We start from the raw sequence: 25,690 nt of genomic DNA, 5'->3' as shown, positions 1-25,690 counted from the left end.
GGCAATGGATATTGCCAGCGGTATCATCCTGGTAGAACTCTATGGTGTATGTATCCCAGGTGAGGGAAGCCTGTGTCCTGCCCTTCGCCAGAGCCGCTTCCTTCACTTTATAATCCAAGAAACAGGCAATGATGTCTCTGGGTAGATTGGCCCCTGGCCTGCTGTTAACTAGGTTTACTCTTTCCAGTTTCATAGAATCAGGTGCTACCAGGTGCTCTCCTGACAGAAGCATGCTGGAGATTTTCTGTACCACCATTTCAACATTCTCTGGGAGCCCCTGGATTCGGATATTCAAGCGACTGCTTCAATTTTCCAAATCTTTTACTTTATCTATCAAGTAAGTTTGGGTATTCTGTTTGGTAAGTGAAGTCTCCTAGGGAGTAAGGGCCTCCCTGTTGCTCTTCCAGGCGCATTTCCGAGTCATCCACCCTGCACCCCAAGTCGGTAATCTTTCCATGGATATCTGCAGCCAAGGTAGAGAGCTCCACTCTTAAAACTTTAAGATCTGACTTAATCTCATGGACAAGTTCTCTAAATTTGAAAAGGGGTTCTGACAGTTCCCCAATGAAATCCATTTCCCTGAATCTCCCTTCCTGAAGATTGAAGGGTGGCCAATATAACACCGATTTTTTTTAAAAAAGGTTCCAGAGGAGATCTGAGAAATTATAGATCTGTGAGCCTGACATTGGTGACGGGCAAAATGGTAGAGACTATTATAAAGAACAAAATTACGGAGCATACTCAAAAGCATGGATTAATGAAACAAAGTCAACATGGATTTAGTGAAGGGAAATCTTGTCTCACCAATCTATTACATTTCTTTGAAGAGGGTGAACAAACATGTCGATAAAGGTGAGCCGGTCGATACGGTGTTTCTTGATTTTCAAAAGGTGTTTAACAAAGTACCTCATGAAAGACTGCAGAGGAAATTGGAGAATCGGGATAGGAGGTAGTGTCCTATTGTGGATTAAAACCTGGTTAAAAGAAAACAGAGAGTAGGGTTAAATGGTCAGTATTCTCAATGGAGAAGGGTAGATAGTGGGGTCCCCCAGGGGTTTCTGTTGAGACCACTGCTTTTTAACATATTTATAAATAATCTAGAGATGGGAATAACTAGTGAAGTAATTAAATTTGCTGACGACACAAAGTTATTCAAGGTTGGTAAATCGCAAGAGGATTGTGAAAAATTACAAGAGATCTTACGAGACTGGGCAAATAAATGGCAGATGATGTCTAATGTGAGCAAGTGCAAAGTGATGCATCTGGGAAAGAGGAACACAAATTATAGCTACATAATCTGAGGTTCCATATTAGGAGTCATCAACCGGGAAAGGGTCTAGGCGTCATTGTTGATGATACATTGAAACTCTCAGCTCAGTGTGCGGCAGTGGCTAAGAAAACAAATAGAATGTTAGGTATTATTAGGAAAGGAATGGAAAACAAAAATGAGGACGTTATAATGCCTTTGTATCGCTCCATGGTATGACCACACCTCGAATACTGTATTCAATTCTGGTCACTGCATCTCAAAAAAGATATAGTGGAATTAGAAAAGGTACAAAGAAAGGTGACGAAAATGATAAAGGGGATGGGACAACTTCCCTATGAGGAAAGGCTTAAAGCGGCTAGGGCTCTTTTCCTTGGAGAAAAGATGGCGAGGAGAAGATATGATAGAGGTCTATAAAATAATGAGTGGAACGGAATGGGTAGATGTGAATCGATTGTTTACTCTTTCCAAAAATACTAGGACTAGGGGACACACAATGAAGCTACAAAGTAGTAAATTTAAAACAAATCAGAGAAAATGTTTCTTCACTCAACATGTAATTAAACTCAAATTTGTTGCCAGAGAATGTAGTAAAAGCAGTTAGTCTAGCGGGGTTTAAAAAAAGGTTTGGATGCCTTCCTAAAGGAAAAGTCCATAGACCATTATTAAGATGGACTTGGGGAAAATCCATTGCTTATTTCTAAGATGAGCAGCATAAAATGTATTGTACTGTTTTGGGATCTTGCCAGGTACTTGTGAACTGGATATAGCAATACTTATGTACTTATGGGTTGACGAGCTATACATAAGCACCACTGACAGACGCGTCAGATGATAGGCAAAATCTTGAAGATCTCTACAAGGAAGATGCAACATAGCTCTCCCAATGTCAGTAAGGCAGAATCTGTTTGCTGATTTGGGGGTGATATACTCTAAAACTCACAGGATACTGGAGCTAGCCAATAGAATTGCTGTGGGGTGTGCGGAGCTAACAGCTGAACCATCCATCTTGGTGTGCGACATCACTTCTCCAGAAATATTTTTTCACTCAATGAATAGTTAAGTTCTGGAACTCGTTGACAGAGATATGGTATCAGCGGTTAGTGTATCCAGGTTTAAAAAAGGTTTGGACAAGTTTTTGGAGGAAAAGTGCATATTCTGCTATTGAGATAGACATGGTGAAAGCCACTGCTTGTCCCTGGGATCAGCAGCATGAATCTTGCTACTATTTGGGATTCTGCCAGGTACTTCTGACCAGAACTGGCCACTGTTGGAAGCAGGATACTAGGCTAGATGGACCACTGGTCTGACTCCATATGGCTATTCTTATGTACCATGGATCTCACCACCCTAAAGGGTGCATCCAAGGAATTCTATTAGGTCTGTATAACATCCATGATACCTAATGCACAGGAAAGTAAAGAACGGACTTCTGAATCCCCTTCTGCAATGGGTCAGCAGGCGCAGAGCAGATTTAGCATCGTCGTCAAACTTCAACACTGAAAACACCTGGCTGATGTGCTCCTGCAACTCATCCCTATGGAACATGCACACCACAGAAGAATCTTCCCCTGGAGGCAAATCCTCCATCCAAGCATCCTTATCCCCCACTCCACTGTCCAGCTGTTTCTTGTCTGCCTCTCCCAAGGCCTCCTCTGAGAAGGGGGAACCTGCTTCCACGAGTTCCTCCTCCTCTTTGCAATTCAGTCTATGACCCTTGGCGGATGGCAAGTGGGAAGGAGATGGCAGCCCCCCAGAGCATTTTCAGCGTGACCTCCCTTCTGCCTCCTGCAGAAGGCATTATAATACATTAACAGACTAGATTCTGTTATTTTAAAAAAAAAAAATCAACCAGCTCTGGGAGCTCTCTGGGCTTGGCCTGATCCAACAGCATGGTCATGAGCATCAGCTGCACAGGCTACTTGGGCCCCCATGCTGGAATCAAAATGGCGGTGGTTCACACTGAAGATGGGGCTGCCACCATGTCCTGTGCACCTGAGCCGCCCACCTTCAAGAAGTCCCCACAAGGCAGTAGCTCGTTTCTCTGCCCACAAACTGCCACTACCACAGAATCAGCCCCCTTGTGAGACATACAAAAATTTACAGACTGTCCACACCACAGCACAAACAGGCTGAACACTTCTTGAGCCTGTCTGAATTCATCACAGCTGCATTCCTGCCATGAGAGAAGAATCCTGCGAGCCAACCAAACCTCCCCTGCAGACACCCTGAACTATTACAGGAGAAGAAAGCTCATCTTAGATAACTTTTATATATCTACATATCACATATCTATTTAAACCCCACCAGCAGAGGTCATGTGATGCGCTGAGAGCGGTAGCTGTGTTTTAGCACTGCTCCGGGGTCCCCGCTCCGTTTTACGCGACACAACGCTACCCTGGTGCTCGATTTGGAGTGATTTAAACTCTGGTGGTCCATGAAGAGTGTATGGAACAGTACCTGCTACCAATGCCGGCCATGTCATTGAAAGGGGGGTAAAATCAGAGAAAGAGAAAGCAACCACAGTCTGCGCGGAGCCCAAGATGGCAGAGAGACAGCTGCGGATGGATATAGAGTTCACCGAGAAGCAACTAGCTCAGATCACATCGGCTGTGGGGGCAGCGTTTGAACCTAGATTTGACGTGCTGGCTGGGCAATTCGGTAAATTGGAATCTTGGCTGGCAAAAACCACAAAATGTACTACAGAGGTTGAAAAGAGAGTGTCAGAGATCGAGGACATGTGGGCACATTGTAATCCCGAAATCAACGCTTCTGAAATGAAAGCTACAAGATCAGCATGAAAAAATTGAAGATCTGGAAAATAGATCGTGATGAAGTAATTTGAGAATTGTGGGTTTGCCTGAGAAATTACCTGACAGAAACCTAGACCCCCTTTTGGAACAACAGCTGACCAAAGAGTTCGCACTATCAGACAGTAATGGATCATTCTGCATCGAGAGAGCACACAGAATCGCAAATGGCAAGAGGGCAGACAATGGCCAAGAGTGGTAATCATTAAGATCCATAACTATATACATAAAACTGAACTCATGATGGGATATTGATCAAAGCGAGACACACTGTCCTACGAGGGCGCACTGATAAAAATTTTCCTACTCTGCTAGTGTGCAGGAGAAGAGGCAGCAGTTTGCCCCAGTGTATACGACTCTCGTAGAACGAAAAATTCATTTTATGCTTTTGTATCCTGCACTTTGACGGTGCAGCTGGAGGGCAAGTGGAGTTCTTTTGATACAGTGACTGCTGCGACTGATTTCATCAACAAAGAGGAGAAGGATATCGGCTTGCCTTCTGGATGAGAAGGGGCATAACCCAAGACATCAAGTGAGGTGTTACTGTGACCACTGGTGCGAATCTTAATTGCGGGAGGACATTTTACTGGACTTGACAGAAGCGGGGACATATGTCTATAATTGCATGGAACTGGGATAAGGTATTATGGTCGTGAGAGAGGGAGCAGGGACCCCAGCACGTTGTGACCTCTCTCTATGGTGGTGGTTAGACCACCAGGGTTCGAGGGACTGGTTCCGGGGGGGGGGGGGGGGTTTGAGTTGGTTATGAATAAGGGTGGAGGGTGAGGGGGGGTTGGGAGGGGGGCTCAGGGTAAGAGTTATGCGGTATATTATAGTTCAAGTGGGGAAGGTGGTTGTAGACTCTTTGCATTGGCCAAAGGTACAGTCCCAATGAAGGTGCAGGGATCTAACGCTGTGAGCGGGGCCTGCAAATTGCCTAAGCAAGATGTGATATTGGATCTGGAGGGAGGTCTGGGACCTCTAGATCTGATGAGATTTTGTACTCTTGAGCTTAAACTAATGTCTCTTTAAGGGGATGCCTCAAGATAATAACATGGAACGTGGGTGGGATTACCTCTCTGATAAAACGGAAAAAGATTCTGTCTCATCTCAAACGCCTAAAGGCAGATATCACATGTCTACAAGAGACTCGCCTTTCAGACTGAACATAGTAAGTTAAAACAGGTTTGGGTGGGTCAGGTTAGTTCCGCCTCCTCTGGAGGTAGGAAGGGGGGAGTGTCGATCTTATTTCATAAACACTTGGTCCATACCTCCGAGGTCCTCTTGCAAGACCCGCAGGGAAGGTACTTACTGGTACGCCTTTGGTTGCAAGGTCGAGAGCTTTACTTATTATCAGTGTATGCCCCAACTCCATACAACCCGAAGTTCTTCCCGGAGTTGCTGGAAAAACTCTTACCTTATCAGGGAAAGCCGTTAGTAATTGTGGGGGACATGAATACCTTAATGGACTCTGAGGCAGATTGCACGAGGGCCGGGTGGGGGGGGGGAGAGACTTCAGGCAAGGCAGACAGGGATTCGTTACAATCTTTCTGCACCTCCCTCTCTGTGGTGGACACTTGCACACTATTGCATCCTGGGGAAAGGACTTCTCCCACAGGTCACAAGCTCACAAGACATGGGCGAGGTTGAACTATATTCTAATATCTGCCACCTTATTCCCGATGGTTACAGAGGCTCAGATGGGACAGGAAGTGATTACAGATCACACCCCAGTCTGGATTGATTTGGAGGCTTCAACGCATTTTCAATCTGCCTGTTTGGAGATTTCCAACTACTTAGCCAGGGACTTTCAGGGTTACCTGCAGTCACACTGGGAGGCTTACCTCTCCCACAATAAACAGCACAGGGCAGATCCGCAATTATTTTGGTGTGCCGCGAAGGCAGTACTATGTGGGGAGATCATTTCCTATGTATCTGCGAGACATAGGAAGGTTGCTAGCAGCATCCTTAATCTAGACCGACGGCTGTGTCGAGCTAAGCGCATATACTTAAACTCCCCATCGCAAATCAATAAAGATAACTATTTGTCCCTGCAGGTGACCCTCAATTCAAAGTTACACGAGCAGACATGTCATCATACAATGTATCAAATATCGTTTCCACAGGTTTGGAAATAGGTCGGGGGGATTGCTCGCTCGGGTGGTCAACTCATGGGGGGAAACCACACTGTAATGAAGCTTTTGCAGCCACATTTTCAGCAGCTATACAAGTGAGGCATTTCAGGAGAAGGGTAATGTGAATGCCTAAGTTGACGGCAGAGACGTTGGAGGCCCCCTTACAAGCGAAAGAGCTTCAACAAGCAATCAAGGGGCTGAAGCCTTTTTCAGTGCCAGGGGCAGACGGGTTCCCTGGGGAATTTTATAAAACCTTATAGCTGTCCTTGGTGGGACCACTGTTCCATTATCACCAGTCTGTCATCCAGCGGGGTACATTCCCGCTGCTTTAATCTCTCTCTCCTCCTTAAATCAGGTAAATCTCCTGAGGCCCCTGAATCGTATCATCCTATTTCCTTGATAAATGTGGATATTAAATTATTAACAAAGGTTTTGGCTACCAGGCTAGTAAATTTCCTTCCGGACTTAATTAGTCCAGCACAAGTAGGGTTTGTCCCTAAAAGTCACTACACATTCGGAGAGTGCTTTTATCTATCGCAAACTGTAAAAATAATAATATCCCTGCTATGTTGGTCATTCTGGATGTTGCTAAAGCATTTGATCATGTAAACTGGGCATACTTATTCCAGGTGCTCGGATGGGTGGGCCTACCTGAATGGTTTATGCGGGCATTGAGAGCACTATATGAAGGCCCAAGTGTGCAGATAGTGGCTAACGGAGTCAGGTCCACACAGTTTGAGGTGCAACGCGGGACAAGGCAGGGATGCCCCCTATCTCCCCTTTTATTTGATATCTCCCTAGAACCCCTACTCCGTCTTCTAAATAAAACTACAGAGGTTCGGGGTGTGAGCATGGGGACTCAGGAGGTCAAGGCTCTGGCCTATGCGGACGATTTACTACTTATTTTGTCTGACCCGCAGGTTTCACTCCCCCTGCACTAAAAATCTTGTGACAGTTTGGTGCCCTGTCAGGATTTTCTTTTAATTTACATAAATCTTGTGCGTTGGCACAGAAGGAGTGCAGCATTCATGAAAAGGGAAGTTTCCACTCAGGTGGGAGGACACAGCTCTGAAATACCTGGGGATAATAACCCCAAGAGACCTTACATCTTTGTATGCAACTAATATTAATCCGCTTCTTGAAATAACTAAGCAGAGATTTGCTCTTTGGCGGGCTCTCCCTCTCTCACTGTGGGGACAGATTGCGCTGTTCAATATATTAGCTCCCAAGTGGTTATATCTATTCCAACAGCTTCCATTGTATCTAAAGAAGAGGGAGGAGCGGACTTTGGAAAGACTCCTCCAGGAGTATCTGTGGCAAGGGAAGAGGCCTAGGCTACCACTGGCGCTAATCTCAACCCCTAGGGAACACGGGGAGATGGATCTTTTGAATATGAGATACTTAACGATTGCATGCACGATGAGACATATAAATGATTGGCTCAGGGGCACAATGTAATTTTCACTAACAACTCTAGAGACCACCTTAATCCCAGATATTCATTTCAGTCAATTCTTGTACACTGGGGGTAGAAAAGCCGGCACATGCTCTCTCAGAGCTACCTGGCACTGGCTGTGCAGAAGGCATCACGTTCAGGTCTTTATCTGCTGTCATTTACTACATTACTATGTTACTTCTCTAGCGAGATCACACCTTTGCTGTCTATATGCAACAACCCAACGTTTCCCCCGGGGCAAGGGAGAAGTACATTTAGGCAATGGGCAAGGACAGGGATTATTAATCTAGCTCAGGTTGTAGACGAAGAGGGACACATTAGATCTTACGAATATCTCCAGCTCAAGTATGGAGTTCCTTAGGGACACCAGTTTGCGTATTTACAGCTTCAATATTACATTGCATCCATGAAATGGACGGATCTGACCGAGGATGTGCTGGATGTGCTTTCGGAGGCATATTCTTTAGGTGCTCAACATGCGGTATCATTAAAATTTCATCACCAACAGCTGAAGGACAACTCCAGAGATAGACTATGCACAATTGGCCTCTCGTTGGTCACAAGACCTTAGTTACTACTACTACACATTTCTAAAGCGCTACTAGGGTTACGCAGCGCTGTACAATTTAACATAGAAGGACAGTCCCTGCTCAAAGAGCTTACAATCTAAAGGACAAGTGAACAGTCAGTCCGATAGGGGCAGTCAAATTGGGGCAGTCTAGATTTCCTGAAAGGTAAGAGTTAGGTGCCGAAAGCAGCATTGAAGAGGTGGGCTTTAAGCAAAGACTTGAAGATGGGCAGGGAGGGAGGTGCGAGGTGACATCTGGCCTTTGTAAGAACTATATAAAACATCTGTATTCTCAATGCTTGTCGATACTGCAGAGAGAAAAGTTGTACAAATTTTTATTAAGACTGTATGTTTCTCCTCACCAGGCATTTAAAGGAATTCTGTCAAGGAGTGGGTCTTGTAAGAAATGCAGGGGGGGCGGGGGTGGTAGCTACACTGGGGTACATATTCTGGTCCCGTCCTGTAGTTCAGGGCTTTTGGAGAGGCCTGCTAAGGGCAGTGGATGCACTCTGGAGCTGCACGCTTGTGTATGACCCACTGCTCCTTTTTTGTAGTTATACTTATACATCCATTCCACCTAAGGGGTTTAAGGGCTTTATACGGATGGCCATTTTCTTTGGGATCAGTGTCATTCTAGGGTCCTGGCTGTCTGATAAGGGACTCTTTTTAACAGCCTGGAGATCACAGTTGTTACATCAGATGGTCTGATTCAGAGAAATGTGGGAACCCTTATGGCTCACTTTGCCTTCTAGAGTGAGAAGTTACATTTTGTACATTTAATTGTGGGGTGGGGAGGGGGGGGGGCGAGTTTGGGGAAGAGTGTTATGAAAAACGGTTCATTATGTTATATAAGATTTTCAAGTGGACTCAGCTTGTTATAAGACTTGGATGTACCGACTGCATAATGTTTGAGTCTATTTGTGATGATAATAAAAATGATTTAAACATAAACCCCACCAGCTCTCAAGGCTGTCTGTCTACTGCCAGGTAAAAAGAGTACAGCCAAGGCGCACACTGAACTGTCCCTAAAGGGATGTGATGGAAAGAGGTAGGGACCTGGCCACTCAAGTGTTACACCCCAGGGTGAAAGACCCTGACGGGCCTTAGCCCATCCAGCACAATCAGGCTTAGCACATCCACGACCTGTTGGAAACCAAGAACTACTGAATCTCTGGGGACTGCACAGCATGGTTATATTTGAAGTCAGTGGTTCTCAGCCTCCACCTGCTGTGCCAGTCTGGAGGGATGCTATGGAATGAGAAAATGTAAATAAGAATACGTGTTCTCCTTGTGTATATTTGTGACTACAGCTTTAAATATTTAAGATTTGTGTGCCTCAGATAACTGACTGCACAATCCTTGGGTATTTATCTATGTATATAGCACATTCAGGTGACGTATATTCAAATCGTGCTTTTATGAATTATTCTGTTGTAGATAACCCCAATGCAGCCATATGGTGAAACATGGCCATATTAGATTTTTCATTTGTAAGTTGCTTATTATAAAAGTTTTTAAATGCATTCTGTAACACAAAATTTCAGCTCATTAAATATAAATGCATAATAATAAGTAGAAACTCACAGAGTTAACAACTGAAACTTTTTGCTTGCGAAGAAACATTGTTGTGCAGATCAACCCAATCTTCAGGATACACACGGTCCCTAAGGATACACCCACAATGAATATGCCCAAGATAAATTTGCATACTCTACCTTCATTGTGTGCAAATCTCTCTCAATATTTATTGCAGGTATCCTGAAAACCTGACTGGCTAGGTGTGTCCCAAGAACTGGGTTGAGAACCCCTGCCTTAAAGGGAACATTGTCATCAATGTGTGAGGGGAATGTACCACCTACCGTTATTAATTGGAACCCGATACCTACCTGAGAGGAAAACGGATGTCACCAATCAAATGTTAGCAGTCATGAACTCTACAGTATAACTGCTGTGTTACACCAATACCTATCTTCTCAGTAACAAAAATTTAAATGAAACACAGAACTTGATTTCAGTGAAAAGTACAGACCTGCAGTAATATACTGAGCTGAAGCAGTTTCTCCTGAAGCTCTCAAGGCACCTGAATACCTACAAATAGAGATCAAATTATTACAATAGGATTCAATGAAAAAAAAATTAATACATAGTACTACCAAGAGCCACATTTAAGTCTGCAATGCAGATCTCGTTAAAGATAAATACAATATATATCTGGGCCAGCCGTTACCAAAACAAAAATGACATCAGGTCCATAACACTGCTTGACAAAAAAATGCAGTAATGGGCCCAGAAATCCTACTCTACTGCTCCATGAAAAGGATCTTTGCACTATATACAAACATCTCAACACAGCACAGAAAAATTACAGTGTGTACAAGATAATGGCACCTAATGGGGTCTGAAAGAATGCTGTTTATGATATGAGCCACCAACTCTTTTGAATTTACTTCCATTATCACACAGCTGATGCTATAGAAACAAAAACTCCACTGCTTATTTCTGGGATAAGCAGCATAAAATGTCTTGTACTTTTTTGGGATCTTGCCAGGTATAGGATGCTGGGCTTAATGGACCTTTGGTCTGTCCCAGAATGGCAATACTTATGTACAAAGGAATGGAGAGAGAACCAAGTTGCTACCCGACAAATGTCCTCAGGCAACACAATTCAGGCTGATAAGAACCACCTTATTGGTTAAAATGTAGGCAGTCTCAATAGCTACCTTGATCCAATGATCAGTTGAAGGCTTAATAAACCTCTTCTCTTTCATGAAGCCCCTGAAAATAAAAGATGCTCAGATTTCCTGAATTCATTAAATCACCACCAGATACTTTAGCGGGACTCTCCGAACATCCAATTTGTGCAGCATATGATCCAATCCTTCCCTGGATTCATTTGAAAAGGCAAGTAATGAAACCAACTGGTTCAAGTGAAAGGGAGATACCACTTTCAGAAGGAAGGAACCGGACACAAATATATCTTAATCTGAAAAGGATAAGTAGGGATCTCTACATGAAAGAGCCTGAAGTTTTGAGATTCAATAGACTGAATAAATTTTTATTTTATTTTTTGTTACATTTGTACCCATGGCCCCAGCTGGCAGTTCCCAGTAGAAACTGTGGCCAGCAGCCAGAAGGTAACAAGCCACAGACAAGGGCATCTGGAAAAGGGACTAAAACCACCCCAGGAAGTGGCCCATAGACCGATCCTGGGAGATAGCTGCTAGGAATTAACCACCATAACATACACCAGCTGTGGCTTGGGTCTGTGAAAGTTAGGCCTCTACCAAAACAAAAAAATCAGCTGCTCCAATACAATCCATACACCATTTACTGGAGGTAGAGAAATACTTCACTCCAGGCTGCGCCTGCTGTTATACCTGTGATATCTTTTTGACCCCAGCAGGAAGGAAGGAAGCCCAAGTAGGGCCCACAGCCTCAGTGACAAGGCCAATGCAAGAGTTATGCCAGCCTGCGCCTCAGAATGCAAAGCCATGGGTATGGGCTCAGAGAAGCGGAGGACAAAAAAAAAACACCTCCGACTCAACCAGGAGAGGGGCCATGGACCTATTCTTGGGAAACAGCAGACTTAACACTAAGTTAGCAAGCCACGGACTGTGAACCTGAAGAAGTTCCAGAATGTGCCACTACTTATACCAGTGATGTCACTAGAAAATATCATCTTTACCTCCATGTGATGGTCATGGGACATAACCTACTGGTTTGGACTGGTCTAGCACAAACAAGAGGAACTAATTTCAAAATCAGTGTCCTATAAGTGATAACATTTTCATTTGCTGTATGCAAACAAGTCTCCTTGGATACCTACCTCTTCAAGGCTTCTTTAAGCTCTGGTACTGAGCGTATACACTGGACAGTTGCATTCATGTAACAAGTGTTCCCAAGATTTGTCAAACCACATGGCAACTCCATCTGCAAAGCAAATGCAGAAGTACCTCAATGTCTTTCAAAGATACTTATAAAGACCCTAATAGCCTAGTGTCAGTTATTTTGGCAAAGCAGGCAATCTGATACTGTAGCTCACAAGCTGTGCTTTGCTCGGCCATTAAGATGACCCATGTTTGATTTCTGGACTAAGTAAGGTTACGGCAGGGACAACTCTCATAGAGCTTAGGGAGTCTGAGTTATCATTCAACAGTTACAGCTGGTCAATAAAACATATAACCATGAAATAAAAACATATGACCATGAAATAAAAAAGGACTATCAACAGGGCAGATTTAGAAAGAATATGCAGGAGTTAATTTTATAAAGTATGTTTTAAGACGCAGAAAATAGCTATTATAGAACTGTGCAGGGGTGCACACATGTAAAAAGTAGGCACACCAAACAATAGTGCCTACTTTTATATATCCAACTCCCACAGTATCAAAGTTACATTTACATGGAGGGGGTTCCTTATTGTTACCCAACTCCACATATACCTTATTACTATACTTATACAATCTTCAAGGGACATTAGATTTAGGATCCATCAGATAACCATGTCACCACCATTTTGGCTATATTTGTGAGCCAGGTACTTTCTTATGGTGGGCATGTATTCGTCATTTGATCCATATTTTGATATTTTGTTTCATTCCTAGGAGACGTAACCTTGATACAGCATAGAGTGCGAAACATGATTTCATGTCGGATTAGATGTCTCCGAGATGATTAATTTTCCTAAAAAGAAAAAATAGAAAATAAGAAAATATTTCGTTTTAAGTTAAGTTCAATTTTGCAATTCTGACTATTATATTGAGTCAAGTTTATGAATGTTTGAAGGTTTAAAAATATGGATCAAATGATGAATACATGCCCACCATAAGAAAGTGCCTGGCTCACAAATATAGCCCTTGAAGATTGTATAAGTATAGTAATAAGGTATATGTGGAGTTGGGTAACAATAAGGAACGACTTTTATATATCAGCACATAGGTGTTCCTGGGAGTGATGCACACATTTACATCTTCTTTGCTTCTTTATTTTATATCCAAATGTGGTGTGAAAATTATATACCAAGAATTGTTAAAAAAAAATTTTATTTTATAGGTTTACAATCACCAAGTGAAAGCTTGTACAGAAAATTCAATTGGACAAGAACAGGAGATAAAACAATCGAAGAAAACAAATTAAAAAACATTTTTTAAAAAAAGACAAAAAATCTTATCTAGTCCAATTTTTTCAAGTCCAGCTATACTGAAAGATTCAAGAAAAGAAAGTAAAGTAGTAGTAAAGAAATCCATCCACAACCTCAGTACTCCAAAGAACAGAAAACCACTATAAAAAAAAAACTAAACTAATTTGAGAGAGAGCAAGTGCTGTATCGAGGATACATTTGGGAGTAGTTTATAAAATAAATGGTGAACTATTAGCACAAATGTCTGATGAGGGCTCAATTTCATGATAATGAATGGACTTGCAATTTGTGGTTCCTGGCCAGGGACTACCACAATTACTACAAAGCTTGGTAGTAAGATATGTGGAGCTGGGAGGAGTGCTATAGGGTATTGGGGCAAGTCACAGAAGAAGAGGTAGAAAACACACACAAACTTGACTAGCAAGAAATATCCTAGTCAAATTGCCAGTTGAAATGCATCCCTTGCAGTGGAAGACAAAAACATGATACATGGGTCTCTTTTTTTTTTTTTTTTTTTAATCTTTAGTCATCTACTGTACTGTGCTGCTGGTGGATAGAAAAAGGGAAGAGTACGAAGAAGGGTAAATAAAGAGTACTCTTTTGGCACACAGACCAAAAGGCCAGCTCTGATTGGCCTGGAAACCCAAACAATACAACATATTTTCTTGTATTCCATAATTACTGGAAATCAGTTCTATGCAGAGAACACTAAGAAAACCAGTAAGTACTGGGACGTACAAATCATTTAAAAGTTACATTAACCACTCAGCTTAACATAATACCATAAAATACTGCCATTCTACAAACTTCTGAAGTCTTCAATTCCTTTTGAAAAAGGCACATGACTAATTAAAACCTTGTTATCTGTTGGTAAACCAATCCATTTTTTAGCTGTCTGATATATGACTATTTCATTTAATATCTTTTTACATTTCACACCTTTAAGCCCAGGGAAGTGAAGAGTTGAGTTGTTTCCCCGACATGTATTATTACTGATGGAAGGGAATACTAATAAATAACCCATATATATGTTGGGGCGTGACCATAAAAGATCATATGAATCAAAGTTTAAAAGCAGCTCGTGCTTTTATATAGGAAGTCAATTTTTTTCTGTTTTTTTACAGCCAAGCTACAGTGTTTTGAAGGGATTGCAATCTCCTCCACACTCTCTTTATACAGCCAGCATATAAAAACATTACAATAAGAATGAAAATCAACTTAAAATGACTGAAAACAAAGAACTTGTGAATCTGACATAATTGTGAGTTTCAAACACCTTCCTGAACAACTAATTAATGTATGCACCAAAGGTCAATGAGGGTTCCAACATTACACCTAAAATTATTAATGCAGATTCCAAAGAAAAATTTAATCCACTGATATTTAACCTTTGACAAAATAACAGAGATTAAATTGTTATGATTAAGATAGTCTTATCCTTGTTCACGCTAAATAGATTTGAAATAACTCAGCTTTCCACTCGATTACAAGAGCACGCAGATTTGGCATGCATTACCTACAGACCTGAAAACAATCAAAGAAACAACTGTTTCGAAAATCTCTGAAAACATTCTTCTTCAACAAGGCCTACAATGAAAACCTATAACTTCACTAAGTCCACTCAATTATGAACGCACACCCTATATAACTACCTCAACAACTCTCTTCCTTCTTCCCTTCCTTAATCGCTACACATAACTAACTGTATCTGATATCCAGCTACGACAATGTTATCAAATCTATGTAAGCCACATTGAGCCTGCAAATAGGTGGGGGAATGTGGGATACAAATGCAATAAATAAAATAATAATAATAAAATACTAGAGTACAGGTCTGATTTGATCATATTTTTGCCAACCGAATCCAAAATAATATCATAAGTATACATAAAAACTCTTGAACCCTTATTGGTAAACAACCTTCCCAAAGAACACGTTAAAATACTAAAAGGCACTGGGGAGAAGAGAACCCTCCAGTGCGCTCCACATCTGACAACCCATGAGTTTGATAACCCTCTAGGGGTTTTTAACCCCATAGGTTCCTACCTTCAAACCAATTAAGAATTTCATCCAACATTCCCTATTACACTTAAGTTCAAGAGTAACAGACTGTGATCCACTAAATTGAATACAGATGTTAAATCAAACTGCGAAGACTTCATTAACAATTATCTAATTTCTGACAACACTGTCACTAATCAAGTTTCAGTACTGAAAGCACTCTGAAAACTTGATTGTTAAGAAGGATACCTACATAGATGAACAGGAGAAAACTGTGAGGTCAAGAGGAAAACAAAAGGCATTTGAAAGAAATACAGTACAAGAAACCAGTCATAAAAGGTCTTTTTGTTTAATACTAAAAGTAAAAAGTAAAAGCCCATTCTTTAATCATACCATTGGAAAACTTCCCAATTTGTTTTTGACCCACTTGCATAGCATGGGAATCTTGCAAAGGCAAAGAAAACAAAGACTAACTGTACACATCTGTACCACTTTCACATCTCACACCTACTTTTTCTCTACCTTGCCCTTGACATCATCTTAAAGTGAACATCCAGTGATAAAAGCTGCTTTATAAACACCAAGCTTTTAGAGTGTCCAGATTACTGGTTCAAAAAAAAGTGTTTAATAGTCATTTTATTTATTTTTTTATTGCAATTTAAACAAAATCCAAGGTATCTACACTTAGAAAGTAACACAGCAATTAAAGGAAAACTAGGCAGAAGCTGAAATATCAAATCAAAGCAAACATTAAGTACAGCCCACAATTGAAATATAAGAAGAAAATAAGATAACTGTCATAACTGACAGACATCTTTTACATAATAAAGTGGAAACAGAATAGTCCTATGCAGAAAAAGAACATTTACTGCAGGTTGTGAACAACCACCTTAACTGGAGAACTAGACATTGGTCTCTTATTACTAAGAAAAGCTGACAGTTGCGAGGGATCAAAGAAAAAACACACTGTATGGATTTCCATTTGACAACACATTTACAAGGATATTTAAAAAAAAAAAAAAAAAAGACCTAATTGGAGCACTGCTGGTTTAAGGAGGAAATTTTCCCTTCTCTTTTCAGCCTCTAGTAAAATCAGGAAAAATCCTGATTTGACAACCTAAGAAGGTAACATCCATGTTTCCAACAGTGGCCAATCCAGGTCACAAGCACCTGGTAAAATCCCAAACCAGTAAAATAGATTTTATGCTGCTTATCCTAGAAATGACGTAAACCAGTGTAATGAGTTCACTCTTGTCACCCAGCTGACTACTGACCAAAGGGTTTGAAAGTTAAACATATTTCACATTGCAAACTTCTATTAAATCCTCAAAGCTTTTCTCAAATATTTCAGTTAGAAACATGGTCATAGTTCAGTCACAGCTATGGATGGCAGCATAAACAACTCTGGAAAGACTATTAAAAGTAAGCATAAAACCGGATAAGAACACCCAGAATGAACACTTGTTGGCTACAGAGCAGAACCCCTATGGTCACAAAAATGAAACGGAGTATTTGCTGCAGGGAAGGAATGAAATGGCTGTAAGGCACCATATGGCAGTAAAAACATGGAAAAATGGCAGAGGCAAGATCAGACTCAGGGAGAAGCAAACAAAGGCAATAAGCAGCTCACATTCACAAGGAAGAAAAAGCAGAAGAGGATGTCAAAGCTGAAATGGGGGGAGAGATGAAAGACATGGTGGAGGAATTGAAAAAGGAAGAGTGAGCTGGGTCACCACTCCACATGCAAACAACATACAACCATTTAAGATTTATGTTTTATACTATTCAATTCTGGTCACCGCATCTCAAAAAAGATATAGAGGAATTAGAAAAGGTACAAAGAAGGGAGACGAAAATGATAAACGGGATGGGAAGATTTCCCTATGAGGAAAGGCTAAAGCAGCTAGAGCTCTTCAGCTTGGAGAAAAGTCGGCTGAGGGGAGATGTGATAGAGGTCTATAAAATAATGAGTGGAGTGGAAAGAGTAGACGTGAAGCGTCTGTTTACTCTTTCCAAAAATACTAGGGGATGACAAATTAAGCCTTTCCTGAAGTTACTATTGAGGAAACCACACTTCTCCTTTCTTCCTCAAAATGTACCACCTGTTCCTCCGATCCCATTCCCACCCACCTTCTTAATGCCAACTCTCCTGCTCTTATTCCTCTTATCTGTCACATCCTCAACCTCTCACTTTCCACTGCGACTGTCCCTGCTGCCTTTAAACATGCTGTGGTCACACCACTCCTTAAGAAGCCTTCACTGGACCCTACACTTGTCCCTCTAATTACTGGCCCCATCTCCCTCCTCCCTTTTCTCTCCAAATTACTTGAGCGTGCTGTCCACCACCGCTGCCTTGATTTTCTCTCCTCACATGCTATTCTTGACCCACTACAATCTGGTTTTCGCCCTCCCCACTCAACCGAAACTGCGCTTACTAAAGTCTCCAATGACCTACTACTAGCTAAATCCAGAGGTCTCTATTCCATCCTCATTCTTCTTGATCTTTCCGCTGCTTTTGACACTGTCGATCACAGCATACTCCTCGATACCCTGTCCTCACTTGGATTCCAGGGCTCTGTTCTTTCCTGGTTCTCTTCCTACCTCTCCCACTGCACCTTCAGTGTTCACTCTGGTGGATCCTCTTCTACTTCTATCCCTCTGCCTGTCGGCGTACCTCAGGGTTCTGTTCTTGGTCCCCTCCTCTTTTTCTATCTACACTTCTTCCCTTGGTTCATTAATCTCATCCCATGGCTTTTTCTACCATCTCTATGCTGATGACTCCCAAATCTACCTTTCTACCCCTGATATCTCACCTTGCATCCAGACCAAAGTTTCAGCGTTCTTGTCTGGCATTGCTGTCTGGATGTCTCAACACCACCTGAAATTAAATATGACCAAAACCGAGCTTCTCATTTTTCCCCCCAAACCCACCTCCCCGCTCCCCCCGTTTTCTATTTCTGTTGATGGCTCTCTCATTCTCCCTGTCTCCTCAGCTCGAAACCTTGGGGTCATCTTTGACTCTTCTCTCTCCTTCTCTGCTCATATCCAGCAGATCACCAAGACCTGTCGTTTCTTTCTTTACAACACCCGTAAAATCCGCCCCTATCTTTCTGAGCACTCTACCAAAATCCTCATCCACACCCTTGTCACCTCTCGTTTGGACTACTGCAATCTGCTTCTTGCTGGCCTCCCACTTGGTCACCTCTCCCCTCTCCAGTCGGTTCAAAACTCTGCTGCCCGTCTTGTCTTCCACCAGGGTCGCTTTACTCATACTACCCCTCTCCTCGTTGCTTCACTGGCTCCCTATCCGTTTTCACATCCTGTTCAAACTTCTTCTACTTACCTATAAATGTACTCACTCTGCTGCTCCCCAGTATCTCTCCACACTCGTCCTTCCCTACACCCCTTCCCATGCACTCCGTTCCATGGATAAATCCTTCTTATCTGTTTCCTTCTCCACTACTGCCAACTCCAGACTTCGCTCCTTCTGTTTCGCTGCACCCTACGCCTGGAATAGACTTCCTGAGCTCCTACGTCTTGCCCCATCCTTGACCATCTTTAAATCTAGATTGAAAGCCCACCTCTTTAACATTGGTTTTGACTTGTAACCACTCCCCCACATTCATTGATTTGCTTGCTTTATTTTTGTCTATTAGATTGTAAGCTCTTTGAGCAGGGACTGTCTTTCTTCTAAGTTTGTGCAGCGCTGTGTACGCTTTGTAGCGCTATAGAAATGCTGAATAGTAGTAGTAGTCGATTTAAAACAAATCGGAGAAAATATTTCTTCACTCAACATGTAATTAAACTCTGCCATCTAATTAAACATTGCCAGAGAATTGGTAAAAGCAATTAGCTTAGTGGGGGTTTAAAAAAAGGTTTGGATAACTTCCTAAAAGAAAAGTCCATAAGACATTATTAAGATGGACTTGGGGAAAATCCACTGCTAATTTCTAGGATAAGCAGCATAAAATGTATTGTATTGTTTTGGGACCTTGCCAGGTAATGGGCTTGATGGACCTTTGGTCTGTCCCAGTATGGCAACACGTATGTTCTAAATTAGAGATCCTCTGTGTTCATCCCATGCCTTTTTGAATTCCACCACAACCTCCCTCAGGAGGGCATTACAGGCATCAACCATCCTCTCCATAATAATTTTCTGACATTACTCCTAAGTCTACCACCCCACAACCTCTATTCATGTCCTCTAGTTTTACTATCTTCCCTTCACTAGAAAATATTTGTTTCTATATTAATGCCTTTGAAGTATTTAAATGTCTGTATTATATCTCCCCTGTCCCTCCTCTCCTCTTTTGGTGCAAGCCCCATTTTTGTTGCCTTCCTCTGAACCACTTCAAGTCTTTTTCCATCCTTAGTAAGATATGGCCTCCAAAACTCATCACAATACTCCAAGTAGAGCCTCATCAATGACTTGTACAGTGACATCAACACCACCTCTCTTCTGCTGGTTATATCTCTCTCTATACAGCATAGCATCATTCTGGCAACAGCCATCGCCTTGTCACAATGATTTGTCGCCTTCAGATCCTCAGATACCATCAGTCCAAGGTTCTTCTCCTTATCTGTACATATAACTACTACTACTATTTAGCATTTCTATAGCGCTACAAGGCATACGCAGCGCTGCACAAACATAGAAGAAAGACAGTCCCTGCTCAAAGAGCTTACAATCTAATAGACAAAAAATAAAGTAAGCAAATCAAATGAATTATTGTGTACAGGAAGGAGGAGGGTAGGTGGAGGCAGGTGGTTACAAGTGGTTACGAGTCAAAAGCAATGTTAAAGAGGTGGGCTTTCAGTCTAGATTTAAAGGTGGCCAAGGAAGGGGCAAGACGTAGGGGCAAGTCCAGGAGATTTGCTACTCTTCAATTTGTCAAACTGCCCTATTACAGCCTTCAGGTTTATAGAGATTTCATTCAGTTTCTCCAGCTTGTCAGCTTTGAATACCATTTCTGGCACCGGTATCTCTCTCAAATCTTCCTCGGTGTAGACCGAAACAAAGAATTCATTTAATCTCTCCGCTATGGCTTTGTCTTCCCTGATTGCCCCTTTTACCCCTCGGTCATCTAGCAGTCCAGCCAATTCTTTTGCCGACTTCTTGCTTTTAATATACCTAAAAAAAAATTTACTATGTGTTTTTGCCTCCAACGCAATCTTTATTTCAGTCCCTCTTAGCCTTCCTTATCAGCGCTTTGCATTTGACTTGACATTCCTTATGCTGTTTCTCATTATTTTCAGTTGGTTCCTTCTTCCATTTTCTGAAGGATTTCTTTTAGCTCTAATTAGCTTCCTTCACCACACTTTTTAACCATGCTGGCTATCATTTGGTCTTTCTCCCTCCTTTTTTAATACACGGAATATATTTGGCCTGGGCTTCCAGGATGGCATTTTTGAACAGCGTCCACGACTGATGTAAATTTTTGACCCTTGTAGCTGCTCCTGTAAGTTTTTTTTCACCATTCTTCTCATTTTATCAAAGTCTGCTTTTTGAAAGTTAAACGCTAACATATTGAATTTCCTGTTTATACTTACTTCAAAGCTAATATCAAATTTGATCATATTAGGATCACTGTTATCAAGCTGCCCCATCAATATTACCTCCCACACCAGATCATGCAATCCACTAAGGACTAGGTCTAGAATTTTTCCTTCTCTTGTCAGCTCCTGTACCAGTTGCTCCATAAAGCATCTACTGACTATTTTGCTTACGCTCAACTGGATCACTGTGTCTCTGGATTAGGATGGATTAATCTTAGCGAGGATGTCCAAGATACCATTAATACATTAAGCTCTCACTTTGGGATCCCAGAATTTGATGCTGTTGAGCTATCATCATTGTTAACTCCAGGATACTACTGAAGATCTGGACTACAATAAACTAGCTGTTAAGTGGTCTTTTGATGTGCCTGTGACTGTGACCCCAGCTCAGATAAAGAACTGTGTCCTAGGAGTTCAGCATTTTTCTCCTTCTCTGGGAGCTACAAGTTTGTCCTTCAGCTTTATATTTCTCCCTCTCGGGCATTTCGAGCCTCTTTCAGCCTCTCTGGGGCTTGCCCTAAATGTGTTCATGATTAAGTCACATGTTTTGGACTTGCCCTCTGATTGCCCATTTCTGGTCTCGCCTTTTGACTTTCATATCCATGCAATAGGCTCATTCGATAGCCATTGGTGCTGTTTATTGAGTTCCAATATTCCACCGGGACTACAACATTTTTAATGGGCTATTGTAATTGGGAAAAAAAGTTATCCTGTTGTGTTGGCATGAGTCTCTAGCCCCAAAACTTGCAATGTGGTGGATCCATTTGATTGACCGATTAAAGAGGAAACATTTTGATATAACGAACATATCTTCATCCAGGTGAACATTTTCAACAAACCTGGACACATGTTTGGGCTACATTACCACCAACTGCACACAGTAGAATTCTTAATCAGCCTTAGCTCCTCTGCACTGTAAGCCTCTCAACTATTAGAACATTCAGCTCCCTTGGATTTCTATTCCATAAGTGCATCACTCTGCACTTCTATGCCAAGCTTCTAACTTTTGCAGATCCTTTTCCATGTTTTCCACTCCCTCCAGGGTGTCCACTCTGTTACAAATCTTGGTATCAGCCACAAAAAGGCAAACCTTACCTTCTAACCCTTCAGCAATGTTGCTCAGAAATACATTGAACAGAATCGGCTCCAGGACCGATACTTGAAGCACTCCACTACTCACTTTTCCTTCCTCCAAATTAACTCCATTAACCACTACTCTCTGGCGTTTGAGAAAACAGAGGGTAGGTTTACACGGCGATTTTTCTCAATGGAGGAGGATGAATAGTGGAGTGCCATAGGAATCTGTACTGGGACCAGTGCTATTTAACATTTATAAATAACCTGGAAATCAGAATAAGGTGAAATTAGGCCTTACCTGCTAATTTTCTTTCCTCTAGACCCTCCAGACCGGTCAAGACGCGTGGGTTATGCTCGCCTACCAGCAGAGGGAGACTGAGAACAGTAACTTCAACTATGTACATATAACCTGTGCCCATCCCACAAAAGCCAGTATACACTTAGCAAAGCAGAGAAAACCCCCTGCAACCTGAACTCTGAATCTAGAAAACCCCTGTACCTGGAAAACCAATAGTCAACACCAACAGTGTGCTCAGACAGACGGAACAACAAGCGCCCCGCTCTGTCAAATATTATGGGCGAAGAAAACTCTCCGGCCCACTGAAAGAAAAGGAATAGTCATAGCAGAACACGGCTCAAATACTTCTGATACGAACAATATCTCTGAAAATCCATAGGGCGGGCTCTTGACCGGTCTGGAGGGTCTAGAGGAAAGAAAAGCAGCAGGTAAGGCCTAATTTCACCTTCCTCAGCGACCCTCCAGACCGGTCAAGACGCGTGGGAAGTACCAAAGCAGTAGAAACTTAAGGGTGGGACCCTCGAAACGCAGAAGACAGCACAGCCGCTCCAAAACATGCATCCTCTTTTGCCTGCACATCAATCCTGTAATGCTTCACAAAGGAGTGAATGGACGACCATGCCGCTGCCTTACAAATATCCTGCGGAGGAACAAAACTACTCTCCGCCCAAGAAGCAGCAACCCCCCGAGTTGAATGTGCCTTAAGTACCGGGGGCACCGAACGCCGCCTCAACAAATAAGCCGAGGCAATAGCCTCCTTCAACCACCTAGCCAGAGTCCCCTTGGAGGCCGCAGCCCCTCTCTTGGGACCTCCAAACAAAACGAACAACCTATCCGAAGCCCGGAAATCTCTCGTTCTGCTCAAATAGGACCGCAAGGCGCGCCGAACATCCAACTTAGCCAACCGACGCTGAGAGGCATCCCCCAACACCGGTAACGAAATCACTTGATTCACATGAAACGCTGAAACCACCTTAGGAACAAAGGAAGGAACCGTCCTCAAAGTCACTTTCTCTTTCGCAAAGGACAGAAAAGGCTCCCTACAAGACAAGGCTTGCAACTCTGAAATTCTACGAGCGGAAGCAATGGCCACCAGAAAAACTGTCTTCAAGGTAAGATCCTTACATGTGATGGACGCTAATGGTTCAAACGGAGGACCCACCAGAGTCTCCAAGACCAAATTCAAATCCCAAGGCGGAACCATCGGACGACTGGGCGGCCGAATCAACTTCACTGCCCTCAGGAACCGCCCTACGTCCGGAGAAGCTGCCAAGGAGACTCCTCGAATCTTACCTCTGAAACAAGACAAAGCAGCAATCTGCACCTCAGGGAAGAACGGGAAAGCCCCCTGTCCAAACCATCCTGCAAAAACTCCAAAACCTCCATCACCGAAGCCCGCAAAGGGGCAACATTCCGTTCAAGACACCAACTCTCAAAGATGCGCCACACCCGCACATAAGCCAACGATGTGGACTTCTTACGCAACCGCAACATTGTATCAATGACCCTGGCCGAGAAACCCTTCTTTCTCAATCTGTGCCTTTCAAGAGCCAAGCCGTAAGCAAGAATGGAGAGGGGTCGGCCATCTCGATCGGCCCCTGCACCAGTCTCACCCGAGACCCCAGGGGAAAAGGATCCTGCACTAACAACCGCACCAGATCGCCGTACCATGGCCGACGAGGCCAATTGGGCGCTATCAGAATCACTAAGCCGGGATGACGACCGATCCGCTGCACCACGCGGCCCACCAGCGGCCACGGCAGAAACACATAGAGCAACTGCTGAGTCGGCCACAGCAGAACCAACGCGTCGAGACCCTCAGCTCGAGCATCTCTTCGACGACTGAAGTACCGCGCGACCTGCGCATTGTCGGCTGATGCCATGAGATCCAACACCGGCCGACCCCACTGCAACACTATCCGCTCGAACACTGAGTGATGGAGAGCCCACTCTCCGGGATCCAACATGTGCCTGCTCAGATAATCCGCGTCCACATTGTCCACTCCTGCCACGTGGCCTGCCGAAAGAGCCTGAAGATGAGCCTCTGCCCACCCCAACAACTCCGCTGCCTCTACAGCTAATCCTGGGCTCTTCGTCCCTCCCTGCCGATTCACATAGGCGACGGCCGTGGCATTGTCGGAAAGAACTCTGACCGCCTTGCCCTCTAGCAGGCTCTGGAAGGACCGAAGAGCCAACCGAATTGCTCGAGTCTCCAGGCGGTTGATGGACCACGACGCCTCTTCCGACGTCCAGCGCCCTTGCGCCCCCCAGCCTAACAGACTCGCATCCGTGGTCAGTACCACCCAATTCGGGACTTCTAGCGGCATACCCTTCGCTAGATTTGGAGAGTGAAGCCACCAGCGGAGGCTGCGCCGAACCCTCTCCGGCAGCGCTAACCGCTCCTCCAACTCCTGGGACTGAGGGGACCAACGAGTCAACAACGAACTCTGCAACTGTCTCATGTGGGCCCTGGCCCAAGGAACTACCTCTATAGATGCAGCCATCAGACCTAACACCTGAAGATACTCCCGTGCCGCAGGCGCCCTCTGAGCTCGGAGCTGACGTATCTGAAGCTGCAGTTTGGAAATGCGAGGAGCCGTCAAAAACACCCGGCCTCGCTCCGTGTCGAACCGAACTCCCAGATATTCTAGAGACTGTGACGGAACTAGGTGACTCTTGGCCAGATTGACAACCCAACCCAGCGACTGCAAAAAGGTCACCACCCGGGAGGTAGCCTCCTCGCTCTCCGCCTGCGTTTTGGCTCGAATTAACCAGTCGTCGAGATACGGATGCACCAAAATGCCCTGCAACCGTAAAGCCGCTGCCACGACCACCATCACCTTGGAGAAAGTGCGAGGAGCTGTAGCCAGGCCGAAGGGGAGCGCACAAAACTGAAAGTGACTCCCTAACACCACAAAACGAAGAAAACGCTGGTGCGCCTCTAGAATGGGGATGTGTAAATAAGCTTCTGTCAAATCCAATGAAGTCAGAAACTCCCCTTCCTGAACCGCTACAATGACCGAGCGCAACGTTTCCATCCGAAAGGAAGGAATCTTTAGAGCCGCATTGACCCTCTTGAGGTCTAAAATGGGCCGAAAAGAATCCTCTTTCTTTGGCACCACGAAGTAAATGGAGTAACAACCGGTACCTCGTTCTTCTGTCGGAACAGGCACCACAGCGCCTAAATCTACCAGACGTGACAGAGTGTCTCGCACTGCCCTTGCCTTGCGCCTTGAATAACAGGGAGAGACGAGAAAGAAATCGGACAGAGGACCGTTGAACTCCAGCGCGTACCCGTCTCGCACTATCTGCAGCACCCACTGGTCTGACGTGATTTGGGCCCACCTCTGGTAAAACAAGCGTAAGCGAGCCCCCACACGAA

General features: G+C 43.5%; 1 protein-coding gene across 2 annotated transcripts in view; it reads right to left on the bottom strand.

Moving 5' to 3' along the window:
* Positions 1 to 25,690, bottom strand: part of USP14 (ubiquitin specific peptidase 14) — a 140,489-nt gene that overhangs the window by 99,290 nt on the left and 15,509 nt on the right. For both annotated transcript variants that reach the window (XM_030212913.1, XM_030212921.1), the window contains 2 exons: positions 12,063 to 12,166; positions 10,266 to 10,324 (listed from right to left, as the gene is read on the bottom strand). In XM_030212913.1, coding sequence (XP_030068773.1) covers positions 10,266 to 10,324; positions 12,063 to 12,166 — 163 coding nt within the window. The remainder of the gene's footprint in view (positions 1 to 10,265; positions 10,325 to 12,062; positions 12,167 to 25,690) is intronic.

This window comes from Microcaecilia unicolor, chromosome 1 (genome assembly GCF_901765095.1).
Source record: "Microcaecilia unicolor chromosome 1, aMicUni1.1, whole genome shotgun sequence".
In the NCBI taxonomy this organism is placed as follows: Eukaryota; Metazoa; Chordata; class Amphibia; order Gymnophiona; family Siphonopidae; genus Microcaecilia; species Microcaecilia unicolor.
Note: the sequence above shows the minus strand (reverse complement) of the source record. Positions and strands in the feature narration are given on the sequence as shown.